The 24638-nt window shown below is 35.3% G+C and overlaps 6 protein-coding genes and 1 non-coding gene across 11 annotated transcripts; 3 read left to right on the top strand and 4 right to left on the bottom strand.

Moving 5' to 3' along the window:
• Positions 1–3757: 3757 nt before the first annotated feature.
• Positions 3758–9477, bottom strand: LOC112791459 (uncharacterized). Of its 3 annotated transcripts, XR_011877272.1 has the most exons (7): positions 8996–9477; positions 7405–8365; positions 6783–7307; positions 6356–6530; positions 5787–6248; positions 5075–5436; positions 3758–4696 (listed from the first exon to the last, which is right to left on the bottom strand). XR_011877272.1 is itself a non-coding variant. In XM_072227166.1 (5 exons), the coding sequence occupies exons 1-5, from the start codon at positions 9475–9477 to the stop codon at positions 5134–5136; spliced, it is 2733 nt and encodes a 910-aa protein (XP_072083267.1). In that variant the 3' UTR covers positions 3758–5133. The 3 variants fall into 3 exon arrangements, 1 of the variants encoding a protein (XP_072083267.1); XR_011877271.1 differs by lacking the exon at positions 6356–6530; XM_072227166.1 differs by lacking the exon at positions 6356–6530 and having other exon boundaries at positions 3758–5436.
• Positions 3878–4970, top strand: LOC112791460 (stress-related protein-like). Of its 2 annotated transcripts, none has more exons than XM_025834312.3 (2): positions 3878–4013; positions 4144–4970. In XM_025834312.3, the coding sequence occupies exons 1-2, from the start codon at positions 3987–3989 to the stop codon at positions 4747–4749; spliced, it is 633 nt and encodes a 210-aa protein (XP_025690097.1). In that variant the 5' UTR covers positions 3878–3986; the 3' UTR covers positions 4750–4970. The 2 variants fall into 2 exon arrangements, with proteins under 2 accessions (XP_025690097.1, XP_025690096.1); XM_025834311.3 differs by having other exon boundaries at positions 3900–4028.
• A 301-nt stretch (positions 9478–9778) lies between the features above and the next one.
• LOC112782256 (uncharacterized) lies at positions 9779–11037 on the top strand. The gene is made up of 5 exons (XM_025824601.3): positions 9779–10164; positions 10234–10287; positions 10370–10473; positions 10570–10608; positions 10708–11037. The coding sequence occupies exons 1-5, from the start codon at positions 9981–9983 to the stop codon at positions 10837–10839; spliced, it is 513 nt and encodes a 170-aa protein (XP_025680386.3). The 5' UTR covers positions 9779–9980; the 3' UTR covers positions 10840–11037.
• Positions 11038–12118: 1081 nt separating this feature from the next.
• LOC112791458 (general transcription and DNA repair factor IIH subunit TFB2) lies at positions 12119–17391 on the bottom strand. Its single transcript, XM_025834308.3, has 15 exons — positions 16940–17391; positions 16284–16451; positions 15871–15939; positions 15433–15526; positions 15146–15246; positions 15020–15065; positions 14877–14936; positions 14728–14796; positions 14435–14518; positions 14252–14335; positions 13472–13557; positions 13248–13338; positions 12950–13030; positions 12787–12861; positions 12119–12700 (listed from the first exon to the last, which is right to left on the bottom strand). The coding sequence occupies exons 1-15, from the start codon at positions 17050–17052 to the stop codon at positions 12566–12568; spliced, it is 1356 nt and encodes a 451-aa protein (XP_025690093.1). The 5' UTR covers positions 17053–17391; the 3' UTR covers positions 12119–12565.
• Positions 17342–17414, bottom strand: TRNAV-UAC (transfer RNA valine (anticodon UAC)). Its single transcript has one exon. It is a non-coding gene; the product is annotated as a tRNA-Val (tRNA).
• A 127-nt stretch (positions 17415–17541) lies between these two features.
• On the top strand, positions 17542–19312 carry LOC112791457 (tetraspanin-19). The gene is made up of 6 exons (XM_025834307.2): positions 17542–17751; positions 17948–18047; positions 18266–18346; positions 18423–18527; positions 18636–18807; positions 18898–19312. The coding sequence occupies exons 1-6, from the start codon at positions 17588–17590 to the stop codon at positions 18939–18941; spliced, it is 666 nt and encodes a 221-aa protein (XP_025690092.1). The 5' UTR covers positions 17542–17587; the 3' UTR covers positions 18942–19312.
• Positions 19313–19454: 142 nt separating this feature from the next.
• Positions 19455–23260, bottom strand: LOC112791456 (E3 ubiquitin-protein ligase AIRP2). 2 transcript variants are annotated; one of them, XR_003197224.3, is made up of 6 exons: positions 22844–23191; positions 21969–22119; positions 21812–21878; positions 21487–21721; positions 20223–20382; positions 19455–20087 (listed from the first exon to the last, which is right to left on the bottom strand). XR_003197224.3 is itself a non-coding variant. In XM_025834306.3 (5 exons), the coding sequence occupies exons 1-5, from the start codon at positions 22921–22923 to the stop codon at positions 19877–19879; spliced, it is 744 nt and encodes a 247-aa protein (XP_025690091.1). In that variant the 5' UTR covers positions 22924–23260; the 3' UTR covers positions 19455–19876. The 2 variants fall into 2 exon arrangements, 1 of the variants encoding a protein (XP_025690091.1); XM_025834306.3 differs by lacking the exon at positions 20223–20382 and having other exon boundaries at positions 22844–23260.
• Positions 23261–24638: the final 1378 nt, after the last annotated feature.

Here is a 24638-nt window from a genome sequence, read left to right as displayed (position 1 = left end):
ATCCTGCACAATGACCTTTTTCTTTTTGGATTGTGTCCTGAGGGGAAAAACAAGTATGAATCAGAAATACAAAATTAATCTAATCACAGAACACTATCCAAAGAAGTACTTACTTTTTTGGTGTTCTCTGAGTCCTTTTCTTTGTTTTTTGCTTCTCCACTGGTGATGATTCTTCGCTTCTATAAGTTAATAAGAGACACTCTGTTAATACATGAAATCTCGATAATAAACCCAAAGGAAAGGAGTAATAATTTCATAACATTACTCATCAGTTGATTCAGATTCAGTTGATTCAGATTCTGAATCAGAATCCTCCTCAATCTTCTTTCTTTTTTTGGACTCCATTCTGGAAGGCAAATAATCATTATTTAAAAACATTCTAAAAGGGATAAAATACACCCAAATGAATGCACAAGATACACCCAACTTGATAAACAAAATACACGCAAATAGAGAATTAAAATACACCCAAATGGATAAACAAAATACACCCAAATGTAGAAACAAAATACACCCAAGCATGTTTCTCACTTTTTGGATTTTCGGGTCAGTTGTTTTCTTGTTGAATCCTCTGAGTCTTCCTCAGTCTCAGACTCAGAGGTAGAATGGTCACTTTCAGTTGTTTCAGTCTCAAATGATGATATTGAACTTGCCTTCATTTTTTTTGTTTTTTTGGTTTCTTCTTTTTTTTTTCTTTTTTCTTTATTTCTTTCATTTTTTCCTTTGTGTCGGTCATCTTTACAATCTCCTGAAACATTAGAAATTTTAGTTAGCAGCATTCAGGTAAATAAAATACACCCAAGATATTTTGTTCACTTACCATATGATCCTCCATTTCTGCCCTCATTCTTTCAATCAACTGCTCCTTACTCCAGTTGGCAATCCAGGGTTCTGGAGGTCTTTCTGCCCTCTTCTTGTCTTTATTTTTTGACAGATGAAAGTAAATTATCATCAGGGCAAATAAGCAGCCATCAATTGCCTTTTTCTTTTTCACCTTGTAATCTGTTATGCCCTTATGATAAAATTCAAAACATGTCCTCCCCAGTTCTGCTCTGTTATTGTGTCCATCTTGAAAATTGGGGTCAGGTGCACAGGTGAGATTTTGTTTGTTGTCGTTGGTAACAGGAACGTCATCTGTATATAGAGGATGAAAATCCTCTTGAACATGAGGTGCCTCTGTTCATTATCAACGGCAATAGTCATCATCTCATCTATTAGATTTTTGAGCGTCTTACCCTGGAATCTTCTAAAAATTTGTTTGTCATCTTCAGAAAGATCCTTATAATTGACTTTCTGAGAAAATAGATCTCCTACAAAAAGGAAAACAACATAGTATGAAAATCAGTTCAAATACACCCAAGAATCAATTGAAACACACCTCAATATGACTCATATACACCTATGTTTGTAGCGAGTTACCTGACGCATTGATGCCAAGTGCAGCCCTTATTTTTTTGTGTTACTTTAAACGAATCGTAGCCTGTTTCCAGTCTGTTTTCCCCTAATTTGAAGGAGTTAGCCAATTCCCTTATTATTTGGTGATGCACCCTCAGCGGCGGGATGTGCATCAGGCCGCCAAATCCCAAATCCCTAACTATTATTTTTTTCTCCTCACTCATGTTTCTGAATTTCTCACTTAACAAATGTGTTGCACACTTAAGGTCTTTGGTTTGCTGTAAACAAAGCAAAGCAAAATTATAGTCAGTTATATTTCTATTATATAAAACTGATTTCGCCTAAGACATATATTTGTTCTTACATTTTTTTCAGCTTGGTTTCCGTCTGCCATTGTTTCTGAAATGAAAAATACACCCATATATATCAGTAAGATACACCCATAGATATCAGTCAGATACACCCATAGATATCAGTCAGATACACCCATAGATATCAGAAAGATACACCTATAGATATGAGTAAGATACACCCATACATATTATTCAGATACACCCATACATATGATTCAGATACACCCATAGATATGAGTCAGATACACCTATAGATATCAGTCAGATATTACTCAAACATGCATTAATATACAAGGTTAAGCAATATACACCCATGGACAAGCAAATATTAGAACAGTTGCAAGTGATCACTATATTACAGTATATCAGTTCAGAAATATACACCGAACAAAATACTCCATATACATCCACCAAATCAAGCAATATACTTCCAAAAATCAATTACCAGAAGAACTAGAACAACAAGATCAGTAACACCTAGAACAACTAAGAAGAACAGTATAACCTAGAACCAAGAATAACACTAAAACCTAGAACAAGTAGAACATTAAAAACTGTAAAACCTAGAAGAACGTAGAAGAACAGTAAAACCTAGAAGAATGTAGAAGAACAGTAAAACCTAGTACTTCGTTTTCGAAACCTTGAAAATATACAGGATGAGTAAAATAGTAACGTAACGTACCTTGAGTATTATAACTTTGTTTTTTCTGGAGATTCTTGATCGAGAGTTCTATGTTATGTTGATAGAGAGTTCGAATTTTCGCGACGATTGCTATCTCTGCCGTTTGCAATGTTGCTCGAAAATGGAACGGTTGTGTTTTCTTCGAATGGCTTGGAGAAGTGAAAGAGTGTTCCATTAAGGAGCGGTTTTCGCGAAGCGCGAGTGTGAGAGTGGAGCGCGTGAATGTTACGCTCCATTCAAAATAATTCAGTGCGAGTGTGCAACGAATGTGGGCTGGGAGCTTATATGACTTATAGGGCCTTTTTACTTATATGTGTAGCAGACCCGTTTACAATTTTTCAATTCTCAATTCATCCAATTTTTCCTTAATGTGTTCTAAACCCAAAAAATAATAAAACAAATAAAATTAAATTAAAACTTAAAAAAAAAGTAAAAAAATACCAAAATAAAGCGAAATCAAAAGTAAAAACGAAGAACACTTATAAGGAAATTAGGGGTGGATATCTTAGAGATAGTGATCATAAGTAATTAAGTATGTGATTCAGACTATACACATCCTCGGTCTTTCGAATTTGTTCGACATTTTCAATTTCTGTTTCGGTTTTTGTTTTGAATTTGTTTTAACTTTTATTTTTAGCTTTTGATTTTATTTTATTTATTTTATTTTATTTTGGCTGGAACATATTAAAAAAATTGGATAGAGTGAAAAATTTGAAAAATGAGATCTCTTTAAAAGTTATTGTAATTTGCAAAATGAGTTTACCATGATTTAGTAATTTGGTTTAATTAACTAAGATTAAAGAGGTAGCTAGTATTAACCATGATGACAAAAATTAATTTTTTTAATAATAATTAAACAAATCATAAAGAGTATCCAACCTTCTATTTTTGAGGAAATTAGCTAAAAATTACTCACAAAAATAGATATATTTATTTATATATTATATATTTTTAATATATAATTTATATTTATAGTTAATTTAGTAATTAATTTTTTTGTATACGTAATATAATTAAAGAAACTGATAATTTATTCCTATCCAAAAAGAGAAAAACCGTTACTAAAGATAAGACCATCTTGTTGACCAAACTCGAATTTATCCATAGTAAACAGTCACAAAATTTTCTCTGGACAGCTCACGTAAGTCAAAAGTCAAAATCATAGTCCATAAGTGCATATCGTCAACACACACAGATGAGGTTCAATTCTAAAACTAAGGCACCCTTGTCCCTTATTTGCAGGCTAGCCATTTGTTTCCACACCCTAACCCTACAGTTACTATTATTAGTATGTATAAAATATTCCGTAAATATATACAAAAAATTATTTAAAAAAATATTTAAATACATAAATTTAATTGAATAATTGTATTTTACTTTTACACTATTTTTAATACCAAGAGAAAAATATATACAAAAGAATATAATCAAAAGTAGCGCAACAATATTTATAGTAAAAAGACAAAAGCTCCCAAATTTACAAACTCATATTACCTCCAGAAAAAACCTCTTATTATCCAATCATCAGAATCAAAACCAAACTACTCCTTTATTTCATGGCATCCCAATCACACCAGAACCAGGTACCTTACGTAAACGTAATTATCCTCCTCTATTTGTTAACTTTTAGTTTATTTTCACGTTTAATCTTTAATAATTTCGTTCATGCATGCATGCAATATGCAACGTTACGTAAAGCACTTAATTTTTCAGGTATCTGAAATCGAAGAAGAGCAACCACAGGCACAAGCACAAGAGCTAAAGTACCTTGGGTTCGTGCACGCTGCAAGCACACAAGCCCTAATGCGGTGGTCCGCTGCCTACAACTATGCCAAGGACAGCTCTGGCTCCTTGAAGCCCGGCGTTCAGACGGTGGAAGAGTGCATGAAGAACGTCATAGAACCCATCTACAACAATTACCACCTTGTCCCCAACGAGATCCTCCGCTATGCCGACAAGAAGGTTGATGCCTCTGTGGCTGCCATGCAGGTTGCTCCCGCTGCCGCGAGAGACACCATTACTGAAGCCATGAAAAACGTTTATACCAAGTATGAGCCGTCCGCAAAGGAGCTGTATGAGAGGTACGAGCCAGTGGCAGAGCAATATGCAGCCTCGGCCTGGCAAAGGCTGAACTCGCTGCCGCTGTTCCCACGCTTAGTGGGCACAATGCTGCCAACGGCAGCATACTGCACGGCGAAGTACAATGAGGCAGTAATGGCCGCCGTGGAGGATAGGTATAGGGTTTCTCCGTACCTGCCTTTGGTGCCTACGGAAAAAATAGCTAGGGTTTTCAGTGGAAAAACCAAAAAGCAAGAATAATCAATCAAGAATGCTGTGTTGATAATTTTGTTGCTGTTTAATGTGATTTTTTTTTCTGCGATTTTGTGGTGATTTGGGGTGTGGGATGTGAATGAATGAAGTGGCTTCAGTTTGATGAGCAAATAGTGAACATATATAAATCATTTTGTAACTTTTTTTTCGTTTTCTTTTCCCTTGGTTTGTACTGTATTCCATATTGAAAGAAACGAAATCCATTTTTATCTTCTGGTGGTAATTAAATACATGCATTGATGCATATACTAGTGCTGTTGACATGCAGTGCATATCTACAATTTAATATTTATGCATATATAATATAACATACCTATTATACAGAGACCATAAGTTGTATATAAGGACAAAGATGTGTAGTAGAATGCTTCATCATTTGACATAAGCAATGGTACAACCATAGTTCATTGGATTTTCTGGTTCATAGTTAGCAACACGTGGATGATTTCGCAGAATTTCAAGTGCTCGCTCCTTAATAGCACCGGTTCCCATGCCATGTACAATAAAAAGAACAGAGTATGGCCTGCATTCGGTGATTGCCATCTCAAGCTTAATGGAAGCTTCTTTCAGTCGCATACCTCGCAGATCCACTGTATTCTTAGATGTCCGCACTACCGGACCATAAGAAGGTTCTATGTTGCTGTTGGTCTCTGAATTTCTCCTCAATTCTCCATTCTGCAGATTCAACATTATTACATCCAGATGTTAAAAATTCAGAATTTTGATTGAGCCCAAAAATTTTCATAATTTGAACAATCCCTCAATTTACTCATTCAAAACGATCTAAGTACAAAAGTCAAATGTTGAACATTTAGAATCATTCATGTATCATATCCTAGTATTACTGGACAAACAAATAGTATAAATTGATGCAGAAAAATGGTCATAGGAAACAGTAATGTTCGGGTCTGAAATTACTTTATCTATGCAATGTGTTAGAAATATCCAAGTCGAATTTTTCCTAAAAGGACAATTATATCAATTGAACTATACAAGACAGAAAAGATATAAACTACTTTACATACCTGTCTCCCCTGGAGAGCGGAAGAACCCGTTACAACATTCTTTCCACTCGATGGAACAGCTCTGATGCTACTTTTCTTCACACGGACTTTCACTTTGCCATACTGTACTAAGATTGTATCATCATTCCCAGGTGATTCAGCCACTGTAGCTAATTTCCCTCCCAATCCCTTGACACGAACTTGCTCCCCAAGTTGTGGAGTATATGAAGCACGATCAGCTTCACTGATGGGAAATGACTCTGCAGGTGTATGAGCTTTTACAATGGAGGCTATTGCTGATTCAGTCTCTCTAATAAGTGAGCTGAGTTTATCTCGATCAGCAATTTTGAGTTGCTTTTCGAACTTCTGTATCAGAGTTTCGATCTGAGATCTTGCATCCATCAGCTCTTGTTGGACTAGCTGAGCTTCCTTTGCCATAAGTTCCATCTCACGTTTATCAAGGTCCTCTGCTTCATCTTGGATCTTCACAATTTATTTTTAGTTTTATAAGAGATGGAGGTGAAAGAAGGAAATGAAGTACTCCAGAAATAATAGAAATCAATTAAATTTTTATAGTAAACAAGAGAAACCTTTTTTCTAGACAATTTTTTCTGGCAACAAAGGCATTATATGAATCCTTTTGGATTGACGAATCTTGTGATTGTGAATAGAGTCAACCACACAGTCATATTCTATGCATAAACTCCCAAAAAAGTATTGAACTTTCAACAACTGTTGCTCGGTCATCTCCAAGGATTTGTCAGCCTAGTAAAGGTTATTAGTGAACTAATTTAAGATGAAAATTAGGGATAAACCAAGACAAGGAATATTGATTGTAATGCCAATTCATGTGATTGATCAGTCCTCTCTTTCCCTTTGTTTTCTTTTTTCTCTATTATAACAGGTTTGAGAACTTTAATTACGAATTTATAATACTATGTGGAACAAGGAACATAAATTGGAATCAAGAAACAAAGAACGGATGCTGCCTTTTCCAGAGAAACATCAAGATTCTACCTCGTAGTATGTGTTCAAAATTTCTGCATGAATGGATGCTGCCTTTTCAGCCTGAGTTTTTAATCGGTTTCTCTCCTCCTGTAATGATTGATAGAGCATCCCTCTCCTCTCTTGCTGCTGTTCTGGCTTTAACTTCTCTACCCATGTATGTGCACGATCAATTATATTTCTGTCAAAGCCAATTGACTGTGCTATGTTCAATGCATTAGAATCACCAGTGGATCCCCATAGGATCTTATAAGTTGGTTGTAATGTTTCAAGTGAAAATTCCATTGCTGCATTGTCAAAACCGATATCCTTTTCCTTCATTCTACTTAGATCAGCATAATGAGTAGTCACAACAGCCACATTAACACGTTCCTTCAGATATTGCAAGATACTGGTAGAAAGGGCTACACCTTCTGAAGGATCAGTTCCACTGCCAATTTCATCAATAAGAACAAGTGACTGTTTCGAGGCCACTTCCAAAATCTTGCAAATACGTGAGATGTGCCCACTAAAAGTTGATAGATTTTGTTCAAGGGACTTCAATATGGAGAGGTGGGGAAAAAAGGATCAGGCATGCAAATGAGACCATATCAAATTAAAGTCATTATGGGTCAAATTATAGTTCAGATACTACCTGGTGATCTCCAATATCTGCCAGGATAACATCAAACCAAGGCAGTTTTGGACAGTTCTGGGCAGGCAAATGCATTCCAGCCTTCGACATAAGCGATGCCAGGCCCAACGTTTTCATGGAAGCTGTTTTCCCTCCAGTGTTAGGTCCTGAGATGACCACCACTCTGGTTCCCTGTCTAATTTTAAAGTCCACTGGCACAGGGAATTCATACGTACCTTTTGACATACTTTTAGATTTCAGAGCTCCATTTCCATTACCCATATCAGCATCATTTACACATCCTAGTGCAAGACCATCTTTAAAGTTTTTTAGAGAGGACTCCAGAAGTAATGGATGCCTTATACCGTCAATATTTACTGTTAAATCATTGTTCTCTTCAACGGAATCACAGCCTTCAAAATTGCTTAAACTGAAAGTAGGACATACCCCATTCAGCCATTGAGCATAAGCTGCCCTTGCAAAAGCAAGATCAACTTCAAGAATCTTGTCCAATAAATCATTTATCTCCTGTTTTGAATTTGCAATTTCAGATGCGAGCAAACTCAAAATTGCTCTTTCCTCAGTCTTCTCGGAGTTTGAAAGTCTAACTTCCATGTTGTTAAGATCTATTGCCTCTTTGGGTTCCATAAAGTATGTTGCTCCAGAACTGCTAACATTCAGAATTATACCATCTGGAAGCAAGTATCTATGGGAAGCTCTAATACCAACACACATTCTAGATCGACGCTGAGTAATTAATGGTCTGTCAATACCCCCAGCGTGAAATATTCGAGAAGATACTTCCCTTAACAAAGAATCCAAATTTTCTATATTCCTCTTTCTTTCTGATCTGATTATCTCCAGCTCTTCACTTGCTCTATCAAGAATAACAGAAAGTTTGCAATCGATGCAAAACTCTATTTTCTGCTCCAAGCCCACTTGGAAATTACAATGTTGCAATATTTCGAGAAGTGGAGAGTACCTAATTGGAAACAATTGCATGGATAAAGTTATTTGAGTACTCCACTATGCATACCATGAGAATCCACTACCATATGATCTATGCTCCAAACTTTGTCAAAGAAAAATACAATAGCTAGCCAAATGCATAAAAGAAGCTGCTTGAACTGAATCCGACTAAGAAAATGCCTTGAACATTAGGGAAAGCTAGGTTTTATAACTTCATACCAATAGAAATAGAAAATAAAATGAAAGTAATAAAAACCACATAGGTTACTACTCCAAGTAATGGTTGACAGCAAAAGCATATATCTAAATCTTTTGTCCTTATAATTGGACAATCTATTCAGTCGAACAAGTATTAGGATTTAAGATTATTATGAAAGTAATAACACAATCCCCCCCCCCCCCCCTTCTCTCCTCCTCTTTCTTTCCTCTTTCCCCTCTTTTGTTCTGATGATGAGTTAACATATCATTGGATAATAGAATAAAAAACATTTACTGATGATTGCATTAAATTAAAAATAAAACACTCTTATTCACCTTAAAGATGAAACCAAGCAATTTCACTGAACTAGCAGAATAATACGAAAAAGTTTTAAAAGGAGTAAAATTTATGAACCAATTGCCAAAAAGGTTCAGAGATTTATACCTCTCTGGATTATTAGAATCCGAAGCCAACTGTTCCAAATACTGGAACACCTCCCTAACGGCTTTAAGCGTGCGACGAACGGTACAGAGCTCTCGGATGGTTAGCAGCTGGCCGGAACTGGCGACGGCGACAATCTCCGATATGTCCTCAATTTCGGAGAAGTCCGGCGGCCGAGAGATGAGCCTCGCCGCCGTGGTTTGATCGAGAAGCATCTGGCTCTCCTGAGGTGAGCGGCCGACGGGAAAGCGGGCGTTGTTGGCGACAGAGGAGCCCATGGATGTGGAGGTGAATGCCGCCACCTGCTTGCACACGGAGCTCCATTCCAGTGTCTTTAGTGTCTCCGATTCCAGTGAGTTAAACTCGGCCGAGTTGGAGATCGTCAAGCACAACCACCGCTTGGAAAAAGGCTTTGGCTTCGAAGATTTGTTAGGGGAAATGAAGAGCTTTCTGCTGCAGCTAATGGTGCAGCTGCTGAGTTGCATCGCTGAGTCAGTGCCGAGTTTCTGAGTCCAACTCACTCCGGGGAACGGTTTATAAATTGGATTCCGAATTTCAGTTTTCTTGTTTGTTTACTCACTCCTTGGCTATCCTATTACGTGATCCTATCCATGGCGTAGAGAGCTAAACGGTGTCGTTTCCTCTTTCTGATAATGTTTTAGTTTGTGATAATAATTTTCTTAAATCTTAATTAACATAGTGCCAAATTGATAGATTATTTATAAGTCAGTTTGTTCCAATTTAACGTTCACAAAAAGAATCAAAATTAATTTATGCATTATTTTAATTTTAATGTAAAGCGTTTTATACAACATTACATAATTAGATGCTTATTTACACCGAGAGCATCAAAATTAAATTCTTTAAATATTTAAATATTTGTTAAATGTTAGTTGGGTTGAGATCCACGAATTACTGTTGGGAAGAAAATGTTTTGAGACGATGCAGGAAAGTCGGAGATACAGTTGGCAGTGGGAAGTAATAGGACATGCAATATGCATCATGGACGAAACTACCCTTTGTGTTGTGCATGTTACATGATCCCTTCTCGTTGATGTTTCAGTTTGTTACGCGCGAAGTGAAAGAAGTAACAAGAATGATACCAGAGCAATGGGCATCTCCATGTGGTGGCCAATGCAACAACAAATACGCAGCACTCACCCAAATCCCATGTATGTAATCACGTAATGACACCATCCATTCATCAAACCATCTGCTAAATCTTCTCTCTTTGTATGCAGGGCGAGTATTCTGCAAAAAGGGTTGTGATGCAGATGGAGACACATGGGAAGAATGTTAGATCCCTTTACTTAAACATATCCATGCTTTTTTAATTTTAATTAAATCTAATAGAGTATTAATTATTTGGTTAAGCAGGTTTGGAGGAGTGCAATCAATTATGCTACAAGGACCCTGTACTCGAGAACCAGAAGTGGAGTGCGTATATTGATCGTTCTCCTGGATCTCAAAGTTATTCTGAGGCAATTTAATTTCCTTTTCTAGTTATATATGTTACAACATGCTTTCTCATTTAATTAATATTAATAGGATTAATTCATGTTTCCCTTCATGTACAGGAATGTTTCCATGCTTGTGTATCTGGCTGCAGTTACAGGGTATAGGTTTGAGAATATAATTATGAATCATAAGTAATTGCATGTTGATGTTTTAGGAATATTCATCTTATAATATGTATATCTATGCATATATTGCAGTTTGAGGTTGAAGCAGAAATAGCTGATAAAGTTATTCCTAATAGGCCACCAAAGTCTGAGCCTGAGCCTGAGCCTGTAAAGAAGCAGAAGCCACAATATGAAGACCCTAAATACCCGGATACTTCTGCATAGATAGGAATTAGTTTGATGTTACATCCTGCTATTGTTATATGGAATTTTCATTGGTAGCATAACTAGTGTGTAACCACTGCATGCATGGTTTTATTTAAAGATAGTTGGTTGAGCTAGGTTTGTAGTTTTCTATCTGGTCAGTAACTTCATGAATCTCAGATGAAATCTTGGTGAATAATAGCAGCTTCTTTTCAGCAATTATTTTTCCCTAAATACACTGATTAAATAAAAATGTGCCATATGACAAAGGCTGGAAGTGAGTCAAGCCAGCTCATGAACTAGCTCGAGCTCGACTCGTTAATAGCTCAATAGCTAAGCTCGTGAGCTAGTGAACCAAGCTTGAGCTTGGAATTGAGCTCGTAAATTAAATGAGTCGAGTTTGAGCTTGGATAAACTCAGCTCATTAGCTCGTGAGCTGACTCGATTATATATATATATTAATGATCTTAATTATTTAAAATTTTATATTTATTTTTAACATATAATTTTGATGTAAGACATAAATAAAAAATTTATAATTTATTGATAGATAACAATATATAAAATTGATTGTTTTAAATATTTTTTAAAATGTATAAGTTATAATGTATTGATATAGAATTATAGATTGTATTTATGTTTCTATTATTTGAGCCAGCTCGTGAGCTTTCGGTGAGTCGAGATTGAACTTAAGAAATAAGCTCGATTGTTAATGAGTCGAGTCGTGAGTCAAGCTCAATTTTTGTAAGCCGAGCTTGAGCTTGAGCTTGGTCTAACTCGACTCAACTCGGCTCACTTCCAGCCCTACATATGACTAGGAGGCAATAGTTAGGCACCAAGTGAAATGCACCATAGAGTTGGCCAAGAAAAAATAACAAAATTGACTGAATATTATTAGAAAAAGGTTAGGTTTTTAGCCTTTTTTTTTTTTCTTTACCCTTTAACCTACTCATTATACCACCAATCTTAAAAGGCAAAATAATTAAAAGTTGGAACGAGATTTTAGTAAACTTCTGGATGCAAAAGAAGGATTAAAAGATAGTTTCTCTATCAACCAAAAAAGAAAAATACAAGTCAAACAAATGAAACTGGAAGTTGCCGTTCATACTTTAATAATATTCATTTGTATTTGCACCTCTCAATTATTGGTTGATAAGATCTTGCAAATAAGGCATAGACGTAATATTTTCTCTGATTTCCAAACAAGTTAATTTAGTTATACATGTGCAAAAATGGAATTTCGAACTGACTATGAAGTAGTGAATGGTAAGATAAAATAGTTGAGAGTGGAAACACAAGATTTACATGTTATTCTAAATTTTGGTTTATAACGAATAAGTAGCAAGAGATTATTGAATATTTGGAGTAAAAAAGTCTCAAAAGTGTGGCATATTTTACAATAAGATCATCAGAAGTCTCAAACATATTGAGACTATCAAACTAAAAGATTTGGCATCTTTAACCCTTTTTCATTTAGTCAACAAACTAGAAGCATTTCCTTGTTACACGAAAGTTGTTTCTCGAACATAATCCACAATATAACCTAACCCTGCTGTATTGGAAAAAGATTTCAGCATGTGTTTATAAAACTAAAAGAGAATAATGCCCTAATGTGTGACCCCATTGCCTCTTCCATCTGTTTCCCTTCCAAGGAGCAAAAGATAATGCAAATTTTTGTTTCCTGGTTTTCCATAGCACGTTAGCAGGATGCAGATGCACCATTCCATATGGTCTTTGCATTTTGCTTCTACTTTTGGCTGCGTAAATACTCTCGTACGTATGTATGTACCCCGGTCTTAACCACCATGTGCATTTTCTTTGAGTCTTCCCATAACAAACCGTTCCATTCTCTGGCAGTGTCACATGCACCTTCAAATACATCCTGCTCACACATATGACACAACGTATCATATTAGACATAACGTGATCAAGGACATGAAATGAACTCAGGGATACTAATTTGCATACCCTTGAAGGGAATTCGTCATAATAATATGCTTCAGTCATCTCAACTCTATTTAGATCCGATTCCCACAGCCTAATCTGTCACATTGTGGCAATACGCATCAGAAAAATGAAAACCAACACTCGTGTTGTTATATGTACATATATACATATACATATCTAAAACCTGGTCTGTGACGTTTTCCGGGACAGTTGGTGTCCTATCTGCAACCCGAGGATGAGCATTCTGCTGAAGGAAGCTGATAATCTGCAAAACCATGCACAGTCTGAATAAGATCCCCTGAAATAAACTTCCTAGAGGTCTGGTACGAAATAACAATGAAAGTAAGATCGTGACACAAAAATTCGTTAAATGTTTAAATAATAATAAACTAGTGTCTATTAATCATGGAGACGGTCCCAGGAAAGAGAGGAAGGAAAAAAAGAAAGAAAAAAGAAAACAATTTTGGTTTTCTAATGCTTACCTGCTCTGCTGTAATGCCATTTTCAAAAGCATTATATAAGCTTTCTTTTGTAATAGCTCCAACAATAAGATTTGGGAGTTGGTACTCTACCCTGTATACATCACAATTAATTAGCTACTGGATATTAAAAAACAAAACAGACTTTGTAATAAAATAACATCTGGGAAGAAGAACAACTCATATCCATAAGAATATAGAATTCTGGATATTGTCCTTTGGCATACTTTGAGAACAGCCGCAAAATCTCACAATGTAATCTTGAAGTAGAGTATGCATAGACTCTAAAATTTGTTTCCACAACCACAAACCCCTGGGGAAATAAAATGTAGGAAGCCATCAGTCTGAGGCTGTATATTCAAAAAGAATCAACAAATCTCCTAAAAATCTTAGTCAAAGTTTAAACAATAAATACACAATTTTTGTGAGCTTGAATTTTTGCACGGGAACCAACCAAAATGTCCTAACCATCCCAGCAGAAATCTCCATAAATATGACCAAACAAAAGAACCTAGATGGGTACACACCCCTAAACACATATATTGGATTAATAGTCAGAATAGTGCTTGAAAGATCACGCGGACATAAATTTAGTCCTTGAAATATCAAATGCCTTGAATCGGTCTCTAAAAGACACAACTGAGTCAAATTAGTCCTTCCATCACTTAAATGATGACACATGGCATAATCGTTTTGCATCACATTATCATCTAATTAGCAGAAGGGCCAATTTGATCCAAATTGACGTACACGTGATCTTTTAGGAACATTTGGAATATTAACCCCACGAACATTCATACATCTTAAAGCAACATCTAAATTTGTTTTCAAATTTTTATGTCTTCTTACAAGCAAAAAATGTATTGGGATAATAGAAGGAATGCAGAGGAAAGAATAAGGAGGCCGACATGAATAAGGCACAAAGAAAACCCTAAACTACACAGTGAAACAAGGCCAATTTACCAAATTTCTAGCAAAATAAATCAATCCAAGGAAAAATAAGAAACCTCTTTTCTAGATGACGAATCAGCCAAGCTCACTGAAAGATTTGTTGCCAATTTCGTAGGTATAAACCAACTTTCTTTCCTACCCTGTAAAGTTTCAACAAAAAGAAGAAAAAATAAGACAATTACTGCTGAGTTAAAATTCATTAATATTATCTCCAAAATTAAGCAAAGAAATATTGTAACCTGTTGAAGTTTGACCAATCCAAGGTCTGCTAGATCCCTAATTATGCTCCTCTGGAAATCGGTCAATGAGTTTATATTATATGCCTATACATTGCAAAGAAGTGCATCAATGTCCTGTTACACTACAGTTACATATAATAGGAATACTGTTATAGGAAGAAACCAACAAGACAAAAAAGTGTTTCTAATTAGACCACTACTTTTTCAACTAATACAGGTTACCATAATATTATCCTTCTTATGCAAGAAAATTTCCACCATTCACCAAGCACCAAGGACCAGTAATATCTTACCTCCCCAATGACATGAAAACTAAGTTCCAGCATGAATGAGATCAAGTCAGCTGCATCAACACCCCTCTCCTGCACCAAAGAGATGATGAAGAGCGTGCAGAAAACAAATAACAAAAACATTGGGGGAAAATAGGGAGGAAATTAGTTACCTCAGAATTAGAGATATATTCCCTGATGATGTACCAAAGTTGTGCATTTGTTTCCATCAGCTATAGTTGACAAGAGATACATTCAATATATAGGCCAATCATTACAATAAGTGCATGTAGTTTGTAAATCATTTAATGCATACCAAGAACTGGAAACCACTCTCAGTTAGTTTTGGAGCTTCTTTGTCTCTGTATCGAAATGAAAAATAAGAAAAAAGTCCACAAATGAGTATTATGTTAAAATTGAGAAGTTGCCAAGTAAACTAAACCTTTGACTTAGCAGCCGCCTCTGAAAAACTTTCATCAAAGAGGAGCTAATATTTGAGGGCTTTTCCACAAGACTTGAGCTTATAAGTTGTAACAAGAAACACTAGTTCATCACAACGTCATGGAAAGGTTAGCCTTCATTTTGACCAAAATTTAAACAAATGGGTGCTGCAGATTAATGATACCAAATTACTAAAGTGACTTATGCATCAATAAATATAAAGAATTCTTAAATAGATTACATACAAGATACAACCATCAAGTGGAGTCAAGAGATTGAATACTCTACCTCCCATTGTTGAAGAGCATAAGCCTCAAGATCATCTAAGGTTGGGAGCCTTACGGTAATATTAGATGGCATTGGTTCCCTTGGCAAAGTTCCACTGCAGTATTTAATCACATGGAAATATTACCAGTTACAGCAAATCTCAAATTTGTAGCACAACCACAGTCTACATTTTATATTATAATTTATAAGATTGACTGCTTTCCTAAAAACTACCAGAATGAGGGGGAAATGGTAGAAGTCATTTAATTTTATGCAGAGACTAACCATCGGTTATATAGGTTAATTAACAAATGATGCATGAAGCGGAATAGTTTTATCATATTGCAAAGAGTGGATGACTGAAATAAACAATTTTATAAATCCTCATAGTCATGGTAACATGAGAACAGGATTAGCTAACTATTAACATGAACATGAAGGAAAAAATCTACAACTTACCCATGTACTAAAAGTTTCTGGAGACTTTTCTGAAATGTTGGGTTAAGTTTGTAAGTCTTGTCATTCTTCCTGACAATAGGAAAAACAATTACGAAAGAAAATGAGAAATGGTTAGGCTTCAAACTGATAATAGCAATGTCCAGATATTAGAACTGTGGTAACTTTTAAAGCTGGATCAGTGGACACATAAAAGGATAAAAAATAATGCACAAACAAAGATTTTCAACCACATTACAAGACATAAAAAATGATGTCTGTATCCCAAATTAAGGGCTAAGGGATAATATTTGCCCAATTGGGTTTTGAAATGAAATGAACCAGTTTGAATCATTCAAAAGGATAGATTTCTGTGAGTCATCTTCAAATAACATACCTATAACAAAAGTTTTCAGAAGTGAACAAATGTGTAGTACCTGTCAACAGCTTCAACAAAAACTCTCAATTGAACCAATCTATCAATGGCTACTCTGTGCTTCGTATATCCATCTGGAAGCACCCACTCCTCCAATAATTTAGCCGCCACAGGCACATCGATATGAAGCAGCTGTAACACATATTTCTTCCCAAGAGGCGGCAGAGACCTGATATTTCAAGATATATATACATTTAAAGCCACCAAGTTACCAAAGTATGGTCACAACAATACTATCACATAACGCACTTAAATCAAGCTTTATAAAAGTAAGGTATGGCTAACAAGTGTTGAATTTTAAAGTTAAGGTTAACAATGAGACAGTTTTAAATTCTGTGTGTAATGAATGCATTAGCAGCTTAAAACTTTTAGTTTATGGACGAAAACTGTCTACACTAGTAACATTAACAATAGCCGTAAGCTAAACCTTTAAAAAGATTTAAAAAAAAAAACGTTAATAGTGATTGAAGTTGAAGAACTCTGCATTCCAGAAAAAAAAAACCAAAAGCTAGGAAAATTAAATACGATTCGCGGGGTGGTTGAAGCATAGGTAAGAATCTATCAAAAAACATTCACAACAGCTTTCTCAAAAGAGTGAAAACAGAAACTTAAATAAATCCAAAATAATTGGTGGGAAAAGGATGGAAGAAAAATGACCTGAGAATAGCTTCACAGATGAATCCATTTTCGTAGAGTTTATCGAGCTTCATAGCGGGCATGGAAGCAACCATGTCCATGAAATTCTTCGCAATGATCCTAACCTCTGGCATTGTGAGTCTGACACAGCTTCTCTTTTTCACTTCCTTGTGCGATTCTGATCAATGGATTCAACAATCGAAGTGCCCTATGTTACAAAAGAAGGTGACGTTAACAGTGAGTGAGCACAATTGAAAGATTGTTAAACCCAAACAACGTGAATATAACACTTGGGATTGGGAGAAAGGGATCAAAAAACCCTAATACTCTATATTAACAAAATTTATCAGAGTTTATGCCGCTAGAGAAGAGATTGTAGTTGTAAGTTGTAACAGCGAGTTAAATTGAAAAAAATTAAATATTTGTTGCTGCCCAGGATCGAACTGGGGACCTTTAGTGTGTAAGACTAACGTGATAACCACTACACCACAGCAACTACATATTCTCTAACTAATATAAAAATATAATTATCTATTCTATATGGTAATTGTACTTACAATGATAATTTCTTGGAAATTTCCTATATTGATAGCTTATATACAACCTTGCAGGTAAATGATATTGTACAAGTAATACCTGCATTGATTTTTTGTTTATACTCTCTCTAACATGATCTCAATTGCAAGAACCCTAAGATCATTCTTTAAATTCTTTAATTCTATCATGGGAATGGTAGGCATGTCAATGATCATTTATGGTTTATGGATAATCAAAATTTGGCTAGAAGAAAGAGAAGATGTACCACCTACTTTTGAATTTGTATCTGAGACATGGTAATCAATTATACTTCCATTTATGTATTTATTTTATTCTCAAAATAAATCTTCCTTCTGTTATCATTATTCATTACTAATAAATTAATAATGGCATTAGTACTAGTGATTAGAACCATGTTATATATTAACTAATATTAGAGCTTTTGATTTGAAGTAGTGGTTTATGCTGCTATGCTTTCACTTTCTGTTGCAGGTTTGCTTATACTTTAATTTGCACTGGTGTTTTCATGTGTGTGGTAACATGTCTAGGACATATGGCAGCAGATAGCATGAATGGTTATTGTCTCTCATGTGTATCCTTTTTCATTGCTTATGTCAAGTGTATACGGTAGAATGGAACAGCTAACAAATTGAATCACACATAATACTTCTCAATTTTGTGATTATTATTCTTGTAATTAAGTTATTAAAGAAAATATTAAAGAAAAAAGACTTTTTATCAACTAAGTGGAACATTTGGCTTGCTGCACTTTCCATAATTCTGAGATTAATGGCCTTAATTCAAAGCTAGTATATGGTGAGCATGATCATAATTCTTCTGCTGGAGGGTGCAGTAACAGCGGACATTCTCCTCAATTCTGATTGGGAGAAGGTACTCTCAATACTCATCATGGCAATGATATTCCTTTTTCTTTTCCATTTTTTTCAACTGCTAATGCACCTTTCAGGACTTGCCTGAGGACCCAACTGGAAAATTCAGCGACTTCACGGATTTTGTGGAGTCAAATTTTGATGTTTGCAAATGGATAATGCTAGTGATCATCTCAGCACAGGTGTATCACAAACTTTTCGAACATTATGCTCATCTAACTTGTACAGAGACATTTCACTTTAGCACTTTAGAAGGTTTTAAGTTCTAATCTTCTGGTCTTCACTTGCAGGGATTATCAACCATAATTGCATTGGTTCTAAAAGCTCATGGTCCTGATTCTAACTATGACAGTGATTATGATTACTATACTCGGTCAAGGCTTTCCCTCCTTAACCATAATGCTCAGCCACCACTTTTTGTTCCTGATTACTCTCTAAATAACAACACATGCTGGGATGAAGGTACCCATTATTAACACTCCTGATTATTTAGATAGGAACTATTTTTCTTTTCTTTCCCTGATCATGATTTTCCTTTTAAAACTCTGGTAGGCAAATATATAAAGAATACAGTTGCAACTTTTCCAAGAGTGTGAAGTGGAGATATAGAGATATTAGTATAACTATATAATAATGTTGAAGCAAACTCAGAAACTTGACGAGGCTGTGGAGCAGAGCTATGGGATTTTATAGCATTTCATGCCTGTTTACGCGAGTTAAAAGTTATAAGTGTACCTTTTATTAATATACAAACCGGGTAACAGACGTCTTGGCAAAGGAGGGACTTGCAACAATGGAGTCCAATTCTTAGATATGTATCCTGTTTCTGTAAGGCTAATTTTAACCGATGAAGTTAGAGGGGATACCTTACCTGGAACCACAAATGTAATGTAATTTCTCTTACAGTTGGAATTAAGAGAGAATTGGATGGTTAAAAGTTGTAACAAAGCACAATTTACATTGCTCACTTCTCTCTCTGCTTTCTCTTTACCCTAGTAAGAGATGCAAAATGATGAACGAGCAAGTGTTTTTTCTTTTACTGAAAAAAAGAAAACCATAAAAATCCACATCAAATAAAATGAAATGCAATACAGAAAAACCACCTGACATTGTGCCAAAATACATACATTCAGTCGAAGATAAAAAAACAAGTGTTACTGAAACGGTACATACAGAATGAAAATGAAAAGGAACAGAATGTGCAAATCTCTTGTTAATAAGTAATTGGATTTGGATCTGTACAGGGATATACAAATGAGCTAAGCTACATACAATTTACCAACATCTCAACTTCACCACCAACCCAAAACAACACAGGGCTGGATATTTCTGGTAGAAGTGGGAAGCAAACCACTGCAACTCTCTATAAATATATAGATATAGATATTTATAATATATATAAACTAGATTTTGCAGAATCCGGGTTGAACTTGGGCTTTTACGTCGCTAGAACTCCAACTGGAAGGGAATTAGTATCCACCCGAAGACAACAGCATACATTAAAATCTGTCTGTTGCGGTCACACTTATCGTTACCTTATGTGAGAGTCATAGGCCTCAAAAAAGGAGTCCGGAACAACCAAAGGCAACTTGTCTATGTACATACAAAGCCTTCTAAGATTCTCCCTTGTCACTGTTGCCATATCTACTATGTCTCTCCTGTCAGTGAAAACCCAGAGATCGCCAGAGTTTACCCTCTTCAGACTGTCTCGGCAAAATGGGCATGACTGAGAGATTGTTCGCCTGCAAAAGGATACCCAATTCTTTAAGCATCGTTAAACTGAGAGAATACATAAAGAGCACAATTCCAGAGGTACAAGACAACAGCTATAATTTCGATAACCGGGCTACCGTGGTAGCGTGGTACACAAATGCAACCTGGAGATATGAAGTCCCCGTTAGCCATCACGCACAGGGTACAGGGAAATTTTTGACCCAGATGCCAGCCCCACCTTGTTTGTTCAAAAGGCTGATTCCGCAACTCCTGTGACCTCCAGGTTACATGCCAGGTTGCCAGCAATGCGTACATCTTTTGCAACTTGCAACATCACAAACAAGTTCCAGTGCCTTACCAGATTTAACTTGCTAATAACTTGTTCAGCATAACAGAGCTTAACTTATTTATTTACCTATCTAGTAAATAACCTACTAGCTGATGGATATTAGATGATAGACAATCAAACCTAGGCTTGTATCACCAAGAACCTAAAGATGACAATGTTCCATTCTCGCATAAACTTATGATTCAAGAAATAACTAGTCATTACTCACTAGTACGAGTTGTATAACCCCATGCCTTGGAATTCGAATACAAGTCTACACACAATCCTCAAAGTCAGAAAGTTTGGCATACTGACACCTTACGTTCAATTTTTCGATCTAATTAACAATGAAAACAGAATGATGTCATAGCTTAATATTTCCAGTTTTAATAAACATGAAAATGCAACTAAACTCATAGTAGTTCCATAAGAAAACAGAAAGATAAATTTTATTTCAACACACCAGTACACCAAAAAGTAGTAGGGCACTAACTAAAGACATTTTGATTAGGTTAAGATGTATGCACCTTACTCGTACCAAAGAGCAATAGACTTTATTAAAGGGCAAAAGGTTACCATCATCACAGTAGACGGCCAATTCTTTCACACTTCCATGTTCTGTTTGTTTAATTTATTGATACTCATAATCAAATAGCAATAAGAATGTCAAGTAGAAGCACACATCATTTTATATCTAACAAACAAAACTATTTATATGCATGGTGATTGGTGGGTGTGTCTATGACGAAATCACACCAGCAATCAAGCATGGGATTCTAAAACCAGTTCATTCTTATAGTAAGACTAAAAAAACGACCAAGTCCTGAACGCATGGGCATAAGACATTAACTTTACAAGGTTAACTGAGTAAGCCCAAAACCTTGAGGACCTGGGCATAGCCAGCAGATTACATTTTATTATTTGAAGAAGAAGTTACAGTAACTATAATTATAATGCACGAGCCAAACTAAACCATAGAGGTAGATTTGTTATCACAGAAACACAGGTAATTGAACATATCGAAGTAAGTAGTAGACAAATTATTCACATTCTTTTGGGGGGAGAGAGAGAAAGAGAGAGGGAAGGAGGGGAGGGAGTACCATTCTCGGTAACATTTCAGGCACATGGCATGATTGCAGTTGGGCAACACAACTTTGCCATTCATTTCCATGCATATCCCACATTCATCTTCTCTTTCAATGTCTATGTCAGAAGACTGCCAATGCTCCTCATCATCTCTTTTACGATACCTCTCCATGCACACAGCCTTTTGTTTCTTATCCTCCATATCAGTGACCCCCTTTTGAAGTTGCAACAAAGAGGGATATATGACCGCTGCAGAAACCATAAACCAAGATATCAACAACCCCATGCAAATTTGCAAGTTCAATCTTGCATTAATACCAGATTTGAAAGTTATTATACCATAGAATTCTCTAATACTTGCTTTTCTTTCCTGGGTAGACATGGTGGTTGTCCCATCCACATAAACCTACATCATGATCCAAATTCTTCACTCTTCATTGTTCTCCATGTCCTTCATTCCAATATTGCATCACAACCAAAAACCAAAACACCTTACCTTGTAAATTAGGATTCTCAACAATCCCAGGGCTCCCGCAAGGTGACAATCAGTCCATTGCACCAAAAAAAGAAAGAGGTGTGCAGCTGGACTGTATGACATTCTCATCTGAAGGCATGCACCATCATACTCCCTTGAAAAATCTGACGCCCTACACACACATACAAGAATTTTGCATCATGAAAAATGTTGATAATTTGGGATAATTACGAAGAATTTGAAAATCGGAATCCCTACAAAATCCACTGTTCAGAACTTTGGACTAACTAAACCTTCAGGGGGAATTTTACCAAAGGGAAAGCATATCATCATACACATAATGGGAAATTCAACTCTTGTAATAACATGTGATAATGTCACACTTCAAGGGGAGAAATTATTGCAACCAAAACACACAAAATTAGAGGTATGTGCCGAGGTTTTGATTAAAGAAAAAAGGTAGCTAAGCTAGGGGGTTCAGAAGTATTAAGTTTTCACAAAGCTGATAAGGAGTTAGAGGGAAAAAGACAAAAAGGAATATCAAGTGTAAATCAACACTGAAAGCTATACTTTTAGCCATGATAACTCAACAAATTAAACAAACCCTAATTAATAAGGAAAATTCCAAATAAGAATACTGTCATGAGGTTAAAACCCCCACAAAGAAGAATCATACCGAGAAAAATCTTACACTAGGCATTCATCAACCGTTTCCCGCGAGGAAGGGGGGGAATATTAAAAGCTGAAGTATGAGAGGCCTTAAGACGTTTTTCAGAAAAAAAAAATTGCACCTTGTTGAGGAAAATGATCACCGTTCAATTCAGAAAACAAAATTGAGCCCAAAAATTTCAAAATTGAAGATAAAGAGAGAGAAAGAAGAAGAAAAAGAAACTGACAGGGTATTGGCGTGTTGAATATCAGCTTCAAGGAGCTTGAGGGAGTCCTTGAAGGACTTTCTCATGGAATTAACGTACATGTCTATTTCCCACTCTCACTCACAGTCGCAACCTCAAAAAACAAACAAAAAATCTCGTGGATGAAGAAGAATGGAGATTGGTTAAGTGACGGAGTGAGTGAGGAATCCAGAAAAAGAGAAAGAAGAAGAATGAGAAATAGGGATTGGGTTAAGTATGTGTGATTGTGTGTGACGGAAGAGAGAGAGAGTGGTTGGGGACTTGGGGGTTCGTGTTGCTTCGATGCTGTTCTTGAAAGCCAAGACGGTGAACTTGCCGGGACACGTGTACATTAATTAAGGTCTCTAATAGATAGTTTTGTGATTAGTGATTGCGTCAAATTTTGCTAACAAATGTTGTAAGTACATTAGTTAAGGTCTCTCATAGATAAATTCTTTTTCATAAATTTAAATTAGAATGTTAAGTTTATAAATTAAAAAATATAAAAATTTTAAATTTTTAATATATTTATTTTATATTTATTAAATAAAAATATTTAAATTTTTTTATTAATAATAAATTTGTTATGTGTATTATTATAACTTTATATATCTTTCTAATTATATATTATTTGAACAAAAAAAATATTTAATTTTTATATTTATTGTGTAATAAAAAATAATATAATTAGATAACTTTACAAAATGTTATCTTATTACTAAAACAAAATATTTAAAAGTAAATTATTTTTAATTTTAGTACAACAACTGTAACCAAGCCTTGTCCCACTAAGTGGAGTCGACTACATGAATCAAACGATGTCATTGAGCTTGGTCATATATCATGTTTATAGCGATACCGATCATATGTAGATCTCGTTTGACTACCTCATGAATAATCTTCTTAGGTCTTCCTCTACCTTTTACTCCTTGTCCATCCTCCATCTCATCCACCCTCCTGGGTGTTTTGTCGATCTTTTTCTTACATGTCCAAATTACCTGCGATTCTACCATCTTTTCTACAATTGGTGCTACTCCAATTCTCTCCTTATATTTTTGTTCCTTGTTTTATCCAATTGTGTATGACCGCTCATCCATCTCAACATCTTCATCTCTGCCATACTTAGTTTATGTTTGTGCTCCTTTTTGACCGTCCAACACTCTGTATCATAAAACATAACCGATCTTATAACAGTGCGATAAAATTTACTATTAAATTTTAAAGATACTTTTTGTCATATATAAAATCATATGTATTCCGCTATTTTAACCAACCTATTTAAATCCTAATTTACATTTTGTTATTATCCTGCACCCAAAATACTTTTAATTTTAGTCCTACTATTTTTTTTTCTTTTAAGACATGGAAGTAAAATAATCACCAAAAAAGTAAAACAATCAATAACAAAAATATTATTACTTATTTCAATCTATTGTTTACAAAACTAAGGGGGGAAAACACATTAAGCCAATCAAATCCTTTTTCTGAAACTAAATATTCATTAACACATCATATTTTTATTTATAAATATTTTTTTATTATTTTTTCTTCATATTTTTACTGAATTTTTCTGTAATATATAAAAATGTTTTTTCGAATTTTCTTAATAACTTCTAATACTAAAAATAAAAAATACACACACAAGAATATATTAAAAAATACATAGCATTTCTCATATTTATCTATTTAAAAAAAAACGAAAATTTAATTTCTGGAAGAAAAAAAAAAGATGCACGAATGGCCAAGTGGAGGAGGGTGTGCGTTTATGATGTGACGGGATGAGTGAATGACGCGCTTA

The sequence above is a fragment of the Arachis hypogaea genome, chromosome 3 (genome assembly GCF_003086295.3).
Source record: "Arachis hypogaea cultivar Tifrunner chromosome 3, arahy.Tifrunner.gnm2.J5K5, whole genome shotgun sequence".
NCBI lineage: Eukaryota > Viridiplantae > Streptophyta > Magnoliopsida > Fabales > Fabaceae > Arachis > Arachis hypogaea.
This window is presented reverse-complemented; position numbering and strand designations above follow the sequence as displayed.

Excerpts from the sequence above, each read along its gene's own strand:
- LOC112782256 (XM_025824601.3), top strand. The coding sequence starts at position 9,981 with ATGCAATATGCATCATGGACGAAACTACCCTTTGTGTTGTGCATGTTA. Across the intron at positions 10,474-10,569 it reads GATCTCAAAGTTATTCTGAG|GAATGTTTCCATGCTTGTGT; the intron begins GCAATTTAATTT and ends CTTCATGTACAG. Across the intron at positions 10,609-10,707 it reads TATCTGGCTGCAGTTACAGG|TTTGAGGTTGAAGCAGAAAT; the intron begins GTATAGGTTTGA and ends CATATATTGCAG.
- LOC112791456 (XM_025834306.3), bottom strand. The coding sequence starts at position 22,923 with ATGTACGTTAATTCCATGAGAAAGTCCTTCAAGGACTCCCTCAAGCTC. Across the intron at positions 21,879-21,968 it reads TGAGAATCCTAATTTACAAG|GTTTATGTGGATGGGACAAC; the intron begins GTAAGGTGTTTT and ends ATCATGATGTAG. Across the intron at positions 21,722-21,811 it reads AAGTATTAGAGAATTCTATG|CGGTCATATATCCCTCTTTG; the intron begins GTATAATAACTT and ends TGGTTTCTGCAG.
- LOC112791459 (XM_072227166.1), bottom strand. The coding sequence starts at position 9,477 with ATGCAACTCAGCAGCTGCACCATTAGCTGCAGCAGAAAGCTCTTCATT. Across the intron at positions 8,366-8,995 it reads GATTCTAATAATCCAGAGAG|GTACTCTCCACTTCTCGAAA; the intron begins GTATAAATCTCT and ends GTTTCCAATTAG. Across the intron at positions 6,249-6,782 it reads TTTTGAACACATACTACGAG|ATCCAAGATGAAGCAGAGGA; the intron begins GTAGAATCTTGA and ends TAAATTGTGAAG.
- LOC112791457 (XM_025834307.2), top strand. The coding sequence starts at position 17,588 with ATGATCTCAATTGCAAGAACCCTAAGATCATTCTTTAAATTCTTTAAT. Across the intron at positions 18,347-18,422 it reads TCAATTCTGATTGGGAGAAG|GACTTGCCTGAGGACCCAAC; the intron begins GTACTCTCAATA and ends TGCACCTTTCAG. Across the intron at positions 18,528-18,635 it reads TAGTGATCATCTCAGCACAG|GGATTATCAACCATAATTGC; the intron begins GTGTATCACAAA and ends CTTCACTTGCAG.
- LOC112791460 (XM_025834311.3), top strand. The coding sequence starts at position 3,987 with ATGGCATCCCAATCACACCAGAACCAGGTACCTTACGTAAAC. Across the intron at positions 4,029-4,143 it reads ACCAGGTACCTTACGTAAAC|GTATCTGAAATCGAAGAAGA; the intron begins GTAATTATCCTC and ends TTAATTTTTCAG.
- LOC112791458 (XM_025834308.3), bottom strand. The coding sequence starts at position 17,052 with ATGCCAGAGGTTAGGATCATTGCGAAGAATTTCATGGACATGGTTGCT. Across the intron at positions 14,519-14,727 it reads GTTTTCATGTCATTGGGGAG|GCATATAATATAAACTCATT; the intron begins GTAAGATATTAC and ends TGCAATGTATAG. Across the intron at positions 13,031-13,247 it reads ATGGCATTACAGCAGAGCAG|ATTATCAGCTTCCTTCAGCA; the intron begins GTAAGCATTAGA and ends ATGGTTTTGCAG.